General features: G+C 49.3%; 1 protein-coding gene across 5 annotated transcripts in view; it reads left to right on the plus strand.

Moving 5' to 3' along the window:
* The window catches only part of Mfn2 (mitofusin 2), a 34,405-nt gene that overhangs the window by 14,540 nt on the left and 4,421 nt on the right, over nt 1–15,444 (plus strand). For all 5 annotated transcript variants that reach the window (XM_045149621.1, XM_045149618.1, XM_045149620.1 and 2 more), the window contains 13 exons: nt 389–551; nt 1,094–1,218; nt 2,996–3,104; nt 3,208–3,315; nt 4,823–4,976; nt 5,683–5,750; nt 5,888–6,009; nt 9,664–9,790; nt 10,058–10,162; nt 10,344–10,446; nt 10,795–11,015; nt 12,154–12,309; nt 13,901–14,097. In XM_045149621.1, coding sequence (XP_045005556.1) covers nt 389–551; nt 1,094–1,218; nt 2,996–3,104; nt 3,208–3,315; nt 4,823–4,976; nt 5,683–5,750; nt 5,888–6,009; nt 9,664–9,790; nt 10,058–10,162; nt 10,344–10,446; nt 10,795–11,015; nt 12,154–12,309; nt 13,901–14,097 — 1,758 coding nt within the window. The remainder of the gene's footprint in view (nt 1–388; nt 552–1,093; nt 1,219–2,995; nt 3,105–3,207; nt 3,316–4,822; nt 4,977–5,682; nt 5,751–5,887; nt 6,010–9,663; nt 9,791–10,057; nt 10,163–10,343; nt 10,447–10,794; nt 11,016–12,153; nt 12,310–13,900; nt 14,098–15,444) is intronic.

Raw genomic sequence — 15,444 nt, forward strand, 5'->3', positions numbered from 1 at the left:
GCAGAGGTAGGAGGATCACTGTGAGTTCGAGACCAGCCTGGTAATACAGATTGAGTTCCAGGTCAGTCTGGGCCTGAGTGAGACCCTATTTTGAAAAATCTAAAAAAGGAAACAAACAAACAAAAAAATTACCACAGAGGTCAGGCAGGCATGGTGGCGCACACTTTTAATCCCAGCACTCAGGGCGCAGAGGTAGGAGGATCATCGTGAGTTCTAGGTCAGGCTAGGCTAGAGTGAGACCCTACCTTGAAACCAACAACCCACCCACCGAGGCCTTCTCGCTGTTGTTTGGGCACCACTGACATTGCAGAAACAAGACTCGGGCCCCCAGGCTGGTCACTGCATGGTGGCTGCTGGTGGCTCTGCTCACCGCTGTTGTTTCCTGTAGGACAAGCAATGGGAAGAGCACAGTGATCAACGCCATGCTCTGGGACAAAGTTCTGCCCTCTGGAATCGGCCATACCACCAATTGCTTTCTCCGGGTCGGGGGTACCGAGGGCCACGAGGCCTTCCTCCTCACTGAAGGCTCAGAGGAGAAGAGGAGCGTCAAGGTGGGTACCAGCTGGCTGCTTTGTGTTCTCGTGGGTGGAGTTGGCTTGGGCCACCCAGCACCTCCACGTGACAGCACTGACTCAGCCTCCGTGCTCATGAACTTTTGGAGGATGCGAGAACATTTGGGAGGGTCAGAAGGGTGGAGCAGTGAGAACAAGGGCCCTGCTGGCCTTGTCAAGACTGTGCAGGCTGTTGACCTGAGCACGAGGAGAGAGGTGAGCACATGCTGCTCTTCGGGGGTTGCTGCCAGGGAGCGGGTTCTGTTGCCCTCTGGGACTCTCTCACCCGAGAGGCAGCAGCATTCTGGCTTGGAGCCAGGTGCTCTGAGGTGTGTGTTTTGATTCATAAGGAATTAATTGCTGTAGCAGCCTCAGCTTCAGGATGACATCAGGGTGAGGGGTGTGCAGAGGGCTGCTCCTTACTGATAACTCCCGTGATCGGGCAGCCAACCTAGGCCTCTGTGCCATGGCAAGTGGCGCAGGAAGTCTCACGGGGGGTGGCTTTGTTTGGCCTGATCTTTCTTTCTCTCCTTCGCTTTCAGACTGTGAACCAGCTAGCCCACGCCCTCCACCAGGATGAGCAGCTGCATGCTGGCAGCCTGGTGAGCGTGATGTGGCCCAACTCCAAGTGCCCACTTCTGAAGGATGACCTCGTGCTGATGGACAGGTAAGAAACTTTCCTAGCCAGTGCAGTCTGGGGCACCACGGCCCCGTTTCTGAGTGATCCAGCCCCATGCCTCTTTGTCCTAACTTTGCACTGCTTAAGTATTGAGGCCTTTCGGATAACTGAACCAAGTTCTCCTGCATCTTGGCTTTCCTCCAGGGTCTGATTATCATGCCCATTGGCATCAGTACCCTGCAGATATGCCAGTGGGCTGTTGGAGAGATAGGAGAGGTGGTCAGAAGTGGGGTGGTGGTCCTGCACCTCAGCCTAGAGCTAGTGTGGACTTTGAGGAGGAAATGTACACAGCGGGGTATTTGATCCTTGCAGGAACACATTGCCTCTGCTTTGTAGACACATTACACCTATGCCAGGAAATGACATACTATAGAGTGTCTTGAATGCACAGAAATACCAAGCTTGGAAGCTGGGAAAGGTGGTGCATACCTGTAATCCTAGCCCTTGGGAGGTGGAAGCTAGAGGGCGGGGAGCTCATCAATTACAACTACTTCTAGGCCAGCCTGGGCTATAGGAAACCCTGTAGAAAGAAAGGAAAGAAAGAGAGAGAGAGAGAGAGAGAGAGAAGGAAAAAGAGAGAAAGACAAAACTTGTATCTCTGAAGTAGAATGACAACTTATTATATTTTTATAAAAGCAATAGATGGGGCTGGAGGAATGGCTTAGCGGTTAAGGCATTTGCCTGCAAAGCCAAAGGATCCCAGTTCAATTCTCCAGGACCCATGTAAGCCAGATGCACAAGGGGATGCATGCATCTGGAGTTTGTTTGCAGTGGCTGGAGGCCCTGGTATGCCCATTCTCTCCCTTTCTCTCTCTCTGCCTCTTTTTCTTTCTTACACAAAACAAAACAAAACAAAAAAAACTCTAAAAGCAATAGATACAGTTGCCTTGAAAAAAAAAATCCAAATCTGGGTGTGGTACTTCATACTATTTTTTTGAGGCAAGCCCAACAGACTGGCCTTCCTTTCTTTCTTTTCTGGCTTTTTAATGCAAGGGAGTGGGGAGGGGGCGGAATTGGTGGGCCTCCAGCCACTGCAGTCAAACTCCAGATGCATGTGCCAACTTGTGTGCATGTTCAATCTTGCGCACTTGCATCATGGTGCATCTGGCTTATGTGGGACCAGAGAGTTGAACCTGAGTCCTTAGGCTTCTCAGACAAGCTCCTTAACCACTAAGCCATCTCTAGCCATGGCTCACACCTTTAATCCAGCACTCAGGAGGCGGAGGTAGTATTGCTCTGAGTTCAGGGCCAACCTGGGACTACAGAGTTTCAGGTCAACCTGGTCTGGAGTGAGACCCTACTTCGAAAAACAAACAGGGCTGGAGAGATGGCTTAGTGGTTAAGGTGTTTGTCTGCAAAGCCAAAGGATTCCGGTTTGATTCTTCAGGACCCACGAAAGCCAAATGCACAAGAGGGCGTATGCATCTGGAGTTTGTTTGCAGTGGCTGGAGGCCCTGGTGTGCCCATTCTCTCTCTCTCTCTCTCTCTCTCTCTCTCTCTGCTTTTATCTCTCTCAAATAAATAAATAAATAAATAAATAAATTAAAAACAAACAAACAAACAAAAGCCCCACACCGTCTAGCAATCTGAAGGGGTATGAGGTGGGAAGTGAGACTCCCCAGTGAGGGCTGGGCCCGGTTTCCTCCCTCCCTGCTTTCTCTCTGCTGCCTTGCTGCTTCACAAGTCCCAGAGCTGGTCCACAACAGAAAAATGGGTTCATTCTCTGTGCCTAACGACATGACATCGATTTACCCATCACCACTAGCCCTGGGATTGATGTCACCACAGAGCTGGACAGCTGGATTGACAAGTTTTGCCTGGATGCTGATGTGTTTGTGCTGGTGGCCAACTCGGAGTCCACGCTAATGCAGACGGTAACTCCTCCTCCACCTTCTTCCTGGGTTGGTTGGGCAGGTGGCTGGTGGGGTCTGGGCTCGCACAGCTCTCCCTCCACCCCAAGGTCCTGTCCTTGTTTAGGAGAAGCAGTTCTTCCACAAGGTGAGCGAGCGTCTTTCCCGGCCCAACATCTTCATTCTGAACAACCGCTGGGACGCGTCTGCCTCGGAGCCTGAGTACATGGAGGAGGTGGGTGCCTGTGGGTGGTAGGTCTGCCCAGGGAGGCCTCATGTTCTCCTGGGCAGTCATGTGTTCCCTGTGGCATCTTCTGCTGGCTTTGATTATACTCTTCCCCTCCCAATTGCTTTTCTCTCCTTGAATTTCCCTTGGGTCTAAAGAGCATCTGAATCATGTTTATGCATTTGTTTTATTTTATTTGTTTTGTTTTGTTTTCATGAATGATGAAGGAGATGTACTGGGGCGGGGGTGTGTGTAAAAACCCCAAAGTTGGATTGGAGACATGGCTTAGCAGTTATGGCACTTGCCTTTAAAGCCTAATGGCCCTGGTGCAACCCATTCTCTCTCTGTCTTCCTCTGCTTTCTAATAAATAGATTAAAATATGAAAATAAAACCAACTATTTTCTCTAAAACAAAAGAAAGCCCCAAGGTGTCATTGTCAAGTATGGTAGCTCAGAGGTAGGAGAGTCACTGTGAGTTCGAGGCCACCCTGAGACTACATAGTGAATTCCAGGTCAGCCTGGGCTAGAGTGAGACCCCTCCTTGAAAAACCAAAAAGAAAAAAAAAGAAAAAAAAACAAACACCACAAAACTCCCCAAACTACAACCCCGAAGTGTCATGGCAAGTATGCTACTTCAGGGCATCCAAATAAGTGGAAAAGAAGGGGGGCGGGGAAGAAAAGAAGTTATACTTTTTTGTTTTGTTGTTGTTTTTCGAGGTAGGGGTCTCACTCTAGCTCAGGCTGACCTAGAACACACTATGTAGTGTCAAGGTGGCCTCGAACTCATGGTGATCCTCCTATTTCTGCCTCCCCAGTGCTGGGATTAAAGGCATGCGCCACCACACCCGGCAAAAGTTACAGTTTCTGAGTTAGAACTCAGAAAACCAAGTATGCTCAGTGGTTAGGGTCTGTGAGTAACTGCTATTGCTTTGAATTTTTTTTTTTTTTTTTTTTTTTCCTGAGGTAGGGTCTCACTCTAGGTTAGGCTGACTTGGAATTCACTATGTAGTCTTAGAGTGGCCTTGAACTCATGGTGATCCTCCTACCTCTGCCTCCCAAGTGCTAGGGTTAAAGTATACTCTTAACCTGAGCTAGTGTGGGGCCTGTTTGAGCATTCTGCTTGTGTACACCTGAAATGTCCTTGGCAGGCTGTGCCTCAGAAACTCCCAGGACATTGGCTTTTGGAAACGTTATGGCTAGAGCAGGGATAGTTGGTAACCTTTCTCTGTGAATGTATTTATACTTATTGGATGTTGTACCATGTGCATGTACTACCCATTAAAAATAAACTGTAGGAAGCCGGGCGTGGTGGCGCACGCCTTTAATCCCAGCACTCGGGAGGCAGAGGTAAGAGGATCGCTGTGAGTTCAAGGCCACCCTGAGACTCCATAGTGAATTCCAGGTCAGCCTGGGCTAGAGTGAGACCCTACCTTGAAAAACCAAAAATAAAAAATAAAGATAAACAGTAGGGCTGTGCATCCCACCCTGCTCACACACCCGTCTGCCCGGGACGCAGGTGCGGCGGCAGCACATGGAGCGTTGCACCGGCTTCCTGGTAGATGAGCTGGGTGTGGTGGATCGAGCTCAGGCTGGGGACCGGATCTTCTTTGTGTCTGCCAAGGAGGTACTCAATGCCAGGATCCAGAAAGCCCAGGGCATGCCGGAAGGAGGTAACTCTTGGAGCAGACATGCTGCTCCTTGTTCTGGGTGTTTGAGATGTTGGGTCTCTTGTTGAGTCAGTCAGTGGAAATCATTCTGGGGAGCAGAATCTGGAGGGAGAAGCCCTGGCTCTCTAACCTGTGCCAGCCCCATTCCTGTCTGCATGCTTGTCTCCTCGCCTGGCTTTAGAGTACCCTGGGTGGCAACTTTCAGTGTGTCTGTAAGGACGGTCCCAGAGATCTAACTGAGGAGTGAAGGTCTACCCTGAATGTGGGTGACACAGGAGAGACAGCAGAAAGCCTTAGCCGGGCGTGGTGGCGCATGCCTTTAATCCCAGCACTTGGGAGGCAGAGGTAGGAAGATTGCCTTGAGTTTGAGGCCACCCTGAGACTACATAGTGAATTCCAGGTCAGCCTGGGCTAGAGTGAGACTCTACCTCAAAAAATTAAAAAAAAAAAAAAAAATCAAGAAAAGAAAAAGAAAGCCAGCTGAGCTCCCGTAGTCCACTTTGCTTCTTGGCCTGATGAGATGTGAGCAAGCCACCATACACTCCTTGCCATGAGGTGTCATATCTCATGTTGCCAGGCAATAAATCCTTCCTTCAGTTACTTCTTATCATGTATTTGGTGGCAGAATGAGAAAAGTAAAGGATGTGGGGGAATTGCTCATCTTCCTCTCCTTCCAAGCTATTTCCTGCTGACAGTATGATTCTCCTAGGGGGCGCTCTTGCAGAAGGCTTTCAAGTGAGGATGCTTGAGTTTCAGAACTTTGAGAGGAGATTTGAGGTAAGTCTTTGATTCTGGTATGTAGTGATTCTGTCCCTCCCAAGCTCTCTGGCTATCTCCTCAGGAATGAAAGAGCCTGGCTATTGTCTGTAGACCCTGTTGGCTCCTACCTCTCTCAGCACCTCTGTCTGTTCCAGGAGTGCATTTCCCAGTCTGCTGTGAAGACCAAATTTGAGCAGCACACAGTCCGGGCCAAGCAGATTGCAGAGGCCATTCGCCTCATCATGGACTCTTTGCACATCGCGGCTCAGGAGCAGCGGTGAGAGCCCAGGACAGGCAGAGGGGTTGCTGGGAAATGATGGTGCTGCCTGCACTCTGCCAGATGTCTAATGGTGGGCTGAGTCTGTGGGCTCCCACCCAGCTCACGGTAGAGCCACCTAGTCAGCCTGGTGAGGAGGGTTGCTGGGTGCCTGATTGTCTCACTCAGCTGGGGCTGTGAGGTCTGCTGTGTTAGAGGCTTTGGCCCTTGCAAAGGTACTGTGTTCACAGCCTGAACATTTGTTTTTTTTTTTTTCCTTTTCATTGACAGCTTTCATACTTACAGAGAATAAACCATAATAATTCCCTCCCCTCTCCCATTTTCCCCTTCACAAATCCACACTCCATCATATCCCCTCCCTCTCTCCACTAGACTCTTTTATTTTGATGTCATCTTTTCCTGCTATTATGAGGGTCTTGTGAAGGTAGAGTTAGGCACTGTGAGGTCATGGATATCAAGGCCAATTTCTGTCTGGCCAATTGCGTTGTAAGCAGTCCTACCTTTCCTTTGGCTCTTACGTTCTTTCTGCTGCCTCTTCCACAATGGAACCTGAGCCTTGGAGGGTGTGATAGAGATGTTTCAGTGCTGGACATTCCTCCATCACGTCTTCTCAGCACTATGGTGCCTTTTGGGTCATCCCAGTAGTCACCACCACCTGAAAAGAGAAACTTTTCTAACCAAAAGTGAAAGTAGCATTAATAAATGAGTATGAATATTAAGTAAGGTGTTTATAGGGCAGTTTGGTGAGCATAATATATGTGTTTATCCAGGTAATAGCAGGTGTTATACTCCTAATGCTCATGACCTCTCCCACCATAGGCTTTTGATTAGTTTTTCAGTACCAGGCATGTAATCCCTTTGATAGAGCAGGCCTCCAGTCCAATTATAGAGCAGTTGATTTCCCACATAACAGACATGCTGCTGTTGCATTCATTGGCTCATTTGGTCTGGCTGGCCAAACTTGAGGCTTGCAGTGTTCACTGCTTTTGCCACTGATGGCTCTGTCTCCCATAAGGCTGCATGCAGTACAGCTTTTTCCAGCTTTCTATCAGCTGGTCTTGTCTGCAAGGAGAAGGTTTTCAGTTCAGCTCCAGCAAGATTTCTCTGTGACCTTGCAGCCCAGGCATATATAGTCTTCAGTAATAGGGTCTTATCATCTATTCCTGGTGGGAAACCAAGAGCCTTGGCAATAGCCTGTAATGTTTTAGAGGCACCAGGGACCTCCCTGGCCAACAACTCAATGGAAGGTATCCCATCCCCGGCACTGAAGTTTTTCTAGTAACAGTCTATGGCTTCTGGGTGTGCCATTTTCCAAAAAAGTAGGTTATCTGAGCAATTTTTTTTTGTTTTGTTTTTTGTTTCTTGTTATTTTGTAAATATTTTATTTTAAAAAGATTTTTTATTTATTAAGTTGAGAGGGAAAGAAAGAAGCAGAGAAAGAGGCAGACAGAGATAGAGTAGGTATGTCAGGACCTCCAGCCACTGCAAATGAATTCCAGATGCATGCACCACCTTGTATACCTGGCTTACATGGGTCCTGGGGAATCAAATCTAGGTTTCTTTGGCTTTGCAGGCAAGCAACTTAACTTCTAAGCCATCTTTCCAATCCTAATTTTTTAATTTTTATATTTGAGAGAGAGAGAGAAAGGTGGATAGAGAGAGAATGGATGCACCAGGGCCTCCAGCCACTGCAAACAAATTCCAGATGCATGTGCTACCTTGTACATTTGGCTTACGTGGGTACTGGGGAATTGGACATGGGTTCTTAGGCTTTGCAGGAAAGCGCCTTAACCGCTAAGCCATCTCTCCAGCCCTGTTTCTTGAATTTTACTGTGTGTGTGTGTGTGTTTGTGTTTGTGTTTGTGTGTAGGTCAGAGGAGTTGTTTATGCACCACCTTCTTTGAGACAAAGTCTCCTGCTACTGCACTTGAGTCTGACCTATGAATGGTTTGATGTAGGTGCTGATAAATTGAACCTGTTTTGGCAGGCTTTGCAAGCAACATCTTTTAACTGCTGAGCTGTCCTAGCTCCTGGTGTTAGGGATCAAACCCAGGGCCTCAGCATGCTAGGCAAGCACTTTACTACTGAGCCACAACCCTAGCTTGGTTTTATTGGTATTTTAAATTATTTATTTATTTTTGTTTTTTTGAGGTAGAGTCCCACTCTAGCTCAGGCTGACTTGGAATTCACTGTGTAGTCTCAGGGTGGCCTCAAACTCATGATGATCCTTCTACCTCTGCCTTCGTAGAATTAAAGGCATGCACCACCATGCCCAGCTGTTGTAGTCAGGTTTGCATTGCTGGTAGAAATCACCCAACCAGAGCAGCTTATGGGGAAAAAAAGAGATTTATTTTGGCTTACAGGCTCAAGGGGAAGCTCCACGATGGCAGGGGAAAACGATGGCATGAGCAGAGAGTGGACATCACCCCCTGGCCAACATAAGATGAACAACAAGGAACAGGAGAGTGTGCCAAACACTGGCAAGGGGACATTGGCTATAACACCCATAAACCCACCTCCCAACAATACACTGCTTCCAGGAGGAATTAATTCCCAAATCTCCATCAGCTGGGAACTTAGCAGTCACCTAAGTTAATGGGAGACACCTGAATCAAACCACCACACTGGCTATTTATTTTTATTTTTGAGACAAGATCTCATGTAGTGCAGGTTGGCCTCAAATTCACTATAGTAGCTGAGGATGACCTTGATCCTCTATGTGCTGGAGTTGTAGGCGTGTTTCACCATGCCCAGTTCATATGATGCTGGGGATCAAACCCGGGGCTTTGTGCATGGTAAGCCAGTACTACCAATGAGCTACATATGCAGTCACTTGCTTTTGATTTTAAAAATATATGTTTATTTGCAAGCAGAAAGAGAGAAAGCATGGGACTGCCAGGGCATCCTGCCACTGCAAAGGAATTTCAGACTCATGTGCCACTTTGTGCATCTGGCTTTACATTGGTACTGGGGAATTGAAGCAGGGTGTCAGGCTTTGTAAGCAAGTGCCTTTAACAAACATTGAACAATCTCTCTAGTCCCATAGCATAACATTTTATATTTTGTTTGTTTTTAAGGCAGGACCTCAGTCCAGCCCAGGTCATCTGAAACTTACTGGGCTGGCTTCAAACTCCTGGCCATCCTCCTACCTCAGTGTCCTGAGTGCAGGGATTAAGGATGTGCACCACTGCACCTGGCTAGCCAGAATCTTCTCTAACTCTCCTTTAGTGTCCTCTGGTACCCATCTCTTCATGTTTTATCTACATTTTCATGCAGGGGATGGGAGAGGGGGAGAGAGAGAGAGAATAGGCATGTCAGGGTCTTCAGCTGCTGCAAATGAACTCCAGATGCACGCCCCCGCCCCCATGCATCTATCTGGCTTAAGTGGGTCCTAGGGAATTGAACCAGGGTCCTTTGGCTTTGTAGGCAAACGCCTTAACCGCTCAGCCATTGCTCCAGCCCCTCTTTGTCTTCATATTAAACTGAGGAGAGGCTGTCTCCTGTCTGGGAAGTAGAATTCATGCCTCTGTGTATGTGTGTGACTCTCTAGTCAGGATGGCAGTGGTACAGGGGGACCCCCCCGGTGTCCCCTGTTGTTCCTCAGCTTAGTCAAGTGGTGACATGAATCTTCTGACCAGCATTCTCTGCTCTCAGGGTTTACTGCCTGGAGATGCGGGAAGAGCGGCAAGACCGGCTGAGATTTATTGACAAGCAGCTGGAGCTCTTGGCACAAGACTATAAACTGCGAATCAAACAGATCACGGAGGAAGTGGAAAGGCAGGTGAGAAACTAGAGGGACTCTGAGGAAATTTGGATTCACTGTCAAGTCAGACATCCTTGGGTTTTCTGTGCTTCCTGGGAGGAAATTGTGGCTTCAATTCAAAAATGCAGAACTTCCCTTTGGGTTCCATTCTGTGTCTCAGCCGTCTCCTTCCTCTGGGCTTCTACTGATCAGCTAGGTGTTTGCAAGCAAGTGCCAGAAGCTCTCACACTGCACACGGAAAGCATGTTCCTCCCGATGCTTAACAGCATGCTTCCCTTGCTGCAGGTATCTACCGCCATGGCTGAGGAGATCAGGCGCCTCTCTGTGCTGGTCGATGACTACCAGATGGATTTCCACCCGTCCCCAGTCGTCCTCAAGGTTTATAAGAATGTGAGTCTTGGAGTCACTGTGGAGACAGCAACTCAACCCCATCTAGTCTCCTTCAGGCCTTCAGTGGAAATAAAAGCCAGGCTTCCTCTGCCTCCCTTGGTCACCTAGCATCCTGGCTGAGCAGCCTCAGCAGCTGTTGATGGAGGCGATGCTTCCCTTAACCTTCCTTTCCTGCTGGCAGGAACTGCACCGCCACATAGAGGAAGGCCTGGGCCGGAACTTGTCAGATCGCTGTTCCACGGCCATCAGCAGCTCCCTGCAGACCATGCAGCAGGACATGATAGGTTAGTGCCAAAGGGAAACTTGGGGCTTGGGCCCTGGGACCCTTTCCTCATCTCTGTCACTTTGGGTGATTTAACTTGTTACCTTTAGGTTGTTGGTGGGTGTTAGGAGTTCATGCTAAATATGGACTGGAGGAACCCATCCCGAGTTGCCATTGGCCCCATTACCAGTTGAGAGCCTGGCAGGGAGGTAGCCTGCCTGGTCCCACTGGCTGAGCTGCCATGATTTGGTATTTGGGCAGAACTCTGAGCACTCATGGCAGTAGCTGGCATGGCTGTTGTTCCTAAGGCTTGGCCCTAGTGACAGAAGCTGGAGCTGATGTGCTTTCTTCCTGTTTGTGTCCCTGACAGATGGCTTGAAGCCCCTCCTTCCCATGTCTGTGCGGAATCAGATAGACTTGCTGGTCCCCCGCCAGTGCTTCTCCCTCAGCTACGACCTGAACTGTGACAAGCTGTGTGCTGACTTTCAAGAGGACATTGAGTTCCACTTTTCCCTTGGATGGACTATGCTAGTGAATAGGTTCCTGGGCCCCAAGAACAGCCGCCGGGCCTTGATGGGCTACAATGACCAGGCAAGCAAAGCTCCTCTCCCCAGGGCATCATGGGAGGTCAGTCTGGACCTTTCCACTGGACATGTAGCTGGTCTTCAGCAGGGGTCCCTCAGGCAGACACTGTGTGTACCACCATGGTGCATTACCATCAGCATTGTTCCCACTTGTTAACTGCCTTTATCTTAATTACAAATGATGTTGTTTTTGTTTTGTTTTGTGTTTTTTTAAGTACATGTGAAAGTAAGTATGATAAAAACGGATGACTTTGAGGCTGGGTGTAGCTCAGTGTTAGAATGTTTGCCTAGTATATAAGAAGCCCTGGATTTGATCGTTATCACCATGCCCCCCCCCAAAAAAAAGAGGAGGGGGGGATTTTTAAATATTCATTTATATACCACCACTTTAAAATTTAGATTTTTTGCCTTTAGTCCCAGTGCTTGGGAAGCCGAAGTAGGAGGATTTCTGTGAGATTGAGGCCACACTGAGACTACATAGAGAAGCCCAGGTTAGCCTGTGCTAGAGTGAGACCCTGCCTCAAAACAACAACAACAACAAAAGCCAGGCATGGTGGAGCATGCCTTTAATCCTAGTACTTGGGAGGCAGAGGCAAGAGTATTGCCATGAGTTCAAACCTACTCTGGAGACTAATTTCAGTCAGCCTGGGCTAGAGTGAAACCCTACCTTAGAAAAGCAAAAAAGAAAAAAAAAAAAAAAGCTGAGTGTGATGGCGCACGCCTTTAATCCCAGCACTCGGGAGGCAGAGGTAGGAGGATCACCATGAGTTCGAGGCCACCATGAGACTACATAGGGAATTCCAGGTCAGCCTGGGCTAGAGTGAAAGCCTGCTTCAACCCCCCCCAAAAAAATGCACCCAGAAAACAAAAAACTTGAATTATTTTGATACCCATCCCATACTGCCATCTGCCTGGGTGGTCGTGGCTCACATTCTGTGGCATCGCATAGTGCTCACCCAGGCTGGCTGGTCTCGTAGGAAGCAGAAATCCACCTGTGCTGCTGCATAGGCAGCACGTTTGCTCTTTTCGCCTCTTGGAAATGGAGGAGCTGTCCTTTGTGTGTCTGTCCCAGCTCCCCTGGCCTTGAGGGTCTTGAACAAGAAACCTGCGCGTTCTTCTCACTGCTGTGTCCTCTCTCCTCTCAGGTTCAGCGTCCCGTCCCCCTGACGCCTGCCAACCCCAGCATGCCCCCGCTGCCTCAGGGCTCGCTCACCCAGGAAGAGCTCATGGTCTCTATGGTTACTGGCCTGGCCTCTCTGACATCCAGGACGTCTATGGGCATTCTTGTGGTTGGAGGAGTGGTCAGTGACAAGTCCTGCTCGGGAAGGAGGGAGGAGCCCAGGGGGCTCAGTGACTGTTTTTTGTCCTGAGATGCTGTGTGACCTGAGCCCTTTCACATATATATGTATTGTCCCATTTAGGCCTCACTCAACTAATGTTTAGATAGATAGCAGTGTTCCCATTTCTTAGATGTGGCTTGCCAAAAACAGAGCTAGAGCCTGAAGCCTTCCTTGTCTGACTCTAGCATGTTCCTCTTCCATGAGGGCTGTGCTCCAGGCAGGTAGGGAAGGACCTAAGGCACTGACGGCTTGGGCTCTAGGGAAGTAGGAATGAAAGGGTGTCCTTGGTTGTGCACAAAGAAACAACAACCTTGTAAAGGATTAAGAGACAAGAGGCCCAGGTTGGTCTAGAACCCTCCTGCCCTTCCTTCAGGTTTTATATCCTGAACCCCAGGCCTGGGTTGCTACTGGTTGTCTTCTGGTCTTGAGAGGTGTTTCACATCGCATCCTGAGTGAAGATATGCTACATTGCAGTCACAATCTCCCGTGCCTGCAATTTCCTTGAGGCTTTGCCCGAGTCCTCCTGCCCTTGTCTATGGTGGGGAGATAGAACAGTGGCAGAGGGTGGCTCTTGAACACTGCCAGAACTGCTTTCCCAGCATGTAGTGCAGGATGGGGCAGCTGAGGACCCCTCCCGCAGGCTGCCACTAGCATGCTGGGTGACTTCCACAGTGTCCTAGGTCATGAGCTGCCCTACACTGCCCCGCATGACCCTGTGCATTGCGCCTGAGCCATGTGCCTTTTTTGTGAATGAATAACCCACTATAAAGAACCAGGCCCAGGCTGTGGATACAGCTCAAATGTCAGTTGTTGTCTAGCATGCACTGATCCCTGGTTCAATCCCCAGCAGCACCACATAAAACAGGATGTGATGGTTTGCTTATCTGTAACCCCAGCACTGGGGAAGTGAAGGCAAGAGGATTAGAAGTTCAGGGTTATCTGTACTACATAGCAAGCTTGAGGTTAACCTGGGCTTCATGAGACTCTGTCTCAAATTTTGGAAGAAAAAAAAAGGAAGAAAGAAACTGGGCCAAATTCAAAAACCCAGGATGACGGGCAATACCAGAGCCTTGGTGCTCAGCTCTAAGCCGCATGCTGTGACTAAAACCACACTCCCTTGAGCCAGTTCTGAGGGGATGCTGAATTCTGTTTCTCATTGTCATCAGAATAAGGTACTGCCTCAGAACACCCCAGTGTTTCAGAAGTCTGCTTACAGACCTGGCGCTGGGGCTGTAGCTCAGTGGTAGAGGGCTTGTCTAGCATGAACAGAGCCCCACGTTCCATCACCAGGACTGCAAAATCTCCTGTTCACCTAGGTCAGGACTCTACATGTCATGTCATGTAGTCAACACTCAGTTTCCCTCACTTCCAACTAGAGATGGTTCCGGGCCTGGGGGGGGGGGGGCGGTCAACGCAGATGCTGGAAGATGGGCTTTTAGTAGAAGTCCAAAGACACCTTTGCTGGGGCTCTCGGAGCAATCCTGGGAGTGACAGACCCCTGGGGAGGTGGGTTCACACAGCCCTCACCCAAGCTGACTGTGTGCCCCTGCAGGTGTGGAAGGCAGTGGGCTGGCGGCTCATCGCCCTCTCCTTTGGACTGTACGGCCTCCTCTACGTCTATGAGCGCCTAACCTGGACCACGAAGGCCAAGGAGAGGGCCTTCAAGCGGCAGTTTGTGGAGTATGCCAGTGAGAAGCTACAACTCATCATCAGCTATACGGGCTCCAACTGCAGCCACCAAGTCCAGCAGTGAGTGGCCCCAGGACCCTGCGGGAGGACTCCTTGCTGGATGGGCTCACCCCATTTTCTTTTTAGCCTGGCCTGAGAACTCCCTATGTCTTGAGCATCATGGGCCATTGACTATGTAATTCCATCTTTTTTTTTTAATTGTTTGAGGGGGGTCTTGCTTTAGCCCAGCTGACCTCGAATTCACTATGTAGTCTCAGCGTGACTGTGACCTTGAACTTACAGCGATCCTCCCACCTCTGCCTCCCAAGTGCTGGAATTAAAGGCGTGCACCACCACACCTGGCATAATTCCAGCTTTTGAGGGCAGCGATGGCAGAGAGGTTTAAGATACTTCTTCTGTCCTTGGCTAAGGCCATATAGGCTTCTGGTGACCCAAGCTTGGAAGAAATGGGAACATGAGGAGCCGTTAAAGGTTACATTGAAAGGCATGGGCTGTGGAGAGAGTTGTGAGGTCCTGGATTGCTGCATGGTCACAGCATTACATAGGACAGAGGACTTGTCAGTGCATCATCAAAGCTCAGGAGTGGCTGTTCTGGCATATTTCTCTCCCACTCTCTCTCTCTCTTTTTGGTTTTTCAAGGTAGAGTTTCACTCTAGTCCAGGCTGACCTGGAATTCACTATTCAGGATGGCCTCAAACTCTCAGCAATCCTCCTACCTCTGCCTCTCAAGTGCTGGGATTAAAGGCGTGCGCCACTACACCTGGCTTTCCCCCCACCCCCCGCGCCTCTTTGTTTAATTGTTTTTATTTATTTGTAAGCAGAGAGAAATAGAAGAGAGAAAATAGGTACGCCAGGGCCTCCAGCCACTGCAGACAAACTCGACACATGTGCCACATGGTGCATCTGGCTATATGTGGGTACTGGGGAATTGAACCCGGGTTGTTAGGTTTTGCAGGCAAGCACCTTAATTGCTGAGCCATTCCTCCAGCCCTCACTGTTTTTTAGTCTTTGTATCTGTGTGTTTGAGTGTGGGCACACACATACCACAGCACATACATGGGGGTCAGAGAACAAGCTCTGATGTTCTCACCTTCTTCCCTGTCTGAGGCAGGGTCTTTTGTTCACTGCTGCATATGCCAGACTGGCTGGCCCAGGAGCTTCTGGGGACTCTCCTGTTTCCTCATCCCGCCTTGCCATAGAAGTGCTGGGATGATAGATGCTTACGTTACCATGTTCAGCTTTACTTGGGTTCTGGAAATCCCTTTTCTCTGTTTTTGTTTTTTCCTTGGAGGATCTCACCTCAACCCATGCTGACCTGAAACTCACTCTGTAGCCCCAGGCTGGCCTTGAACTCACAGCAGTCCTCCTACCTCAGTGTCCCATGTGCTGGGACTAAAGACATACACC

Source organism: Jaculus jaculus, chromosome 5 (assembly GCF_020740685.1).
Source record: "Jaculus jaculus isolate mJacJac1 chromosome 5, mJacJac1.mat.Y.cur, whole genome shotgun sequence".
Classification (NCBI taxonomy): Eukaryota; Metazoa; Chordata; class Mammalia; order Rodentia; family Dipodidae; genus Jaculus; species Jaculus jaculus.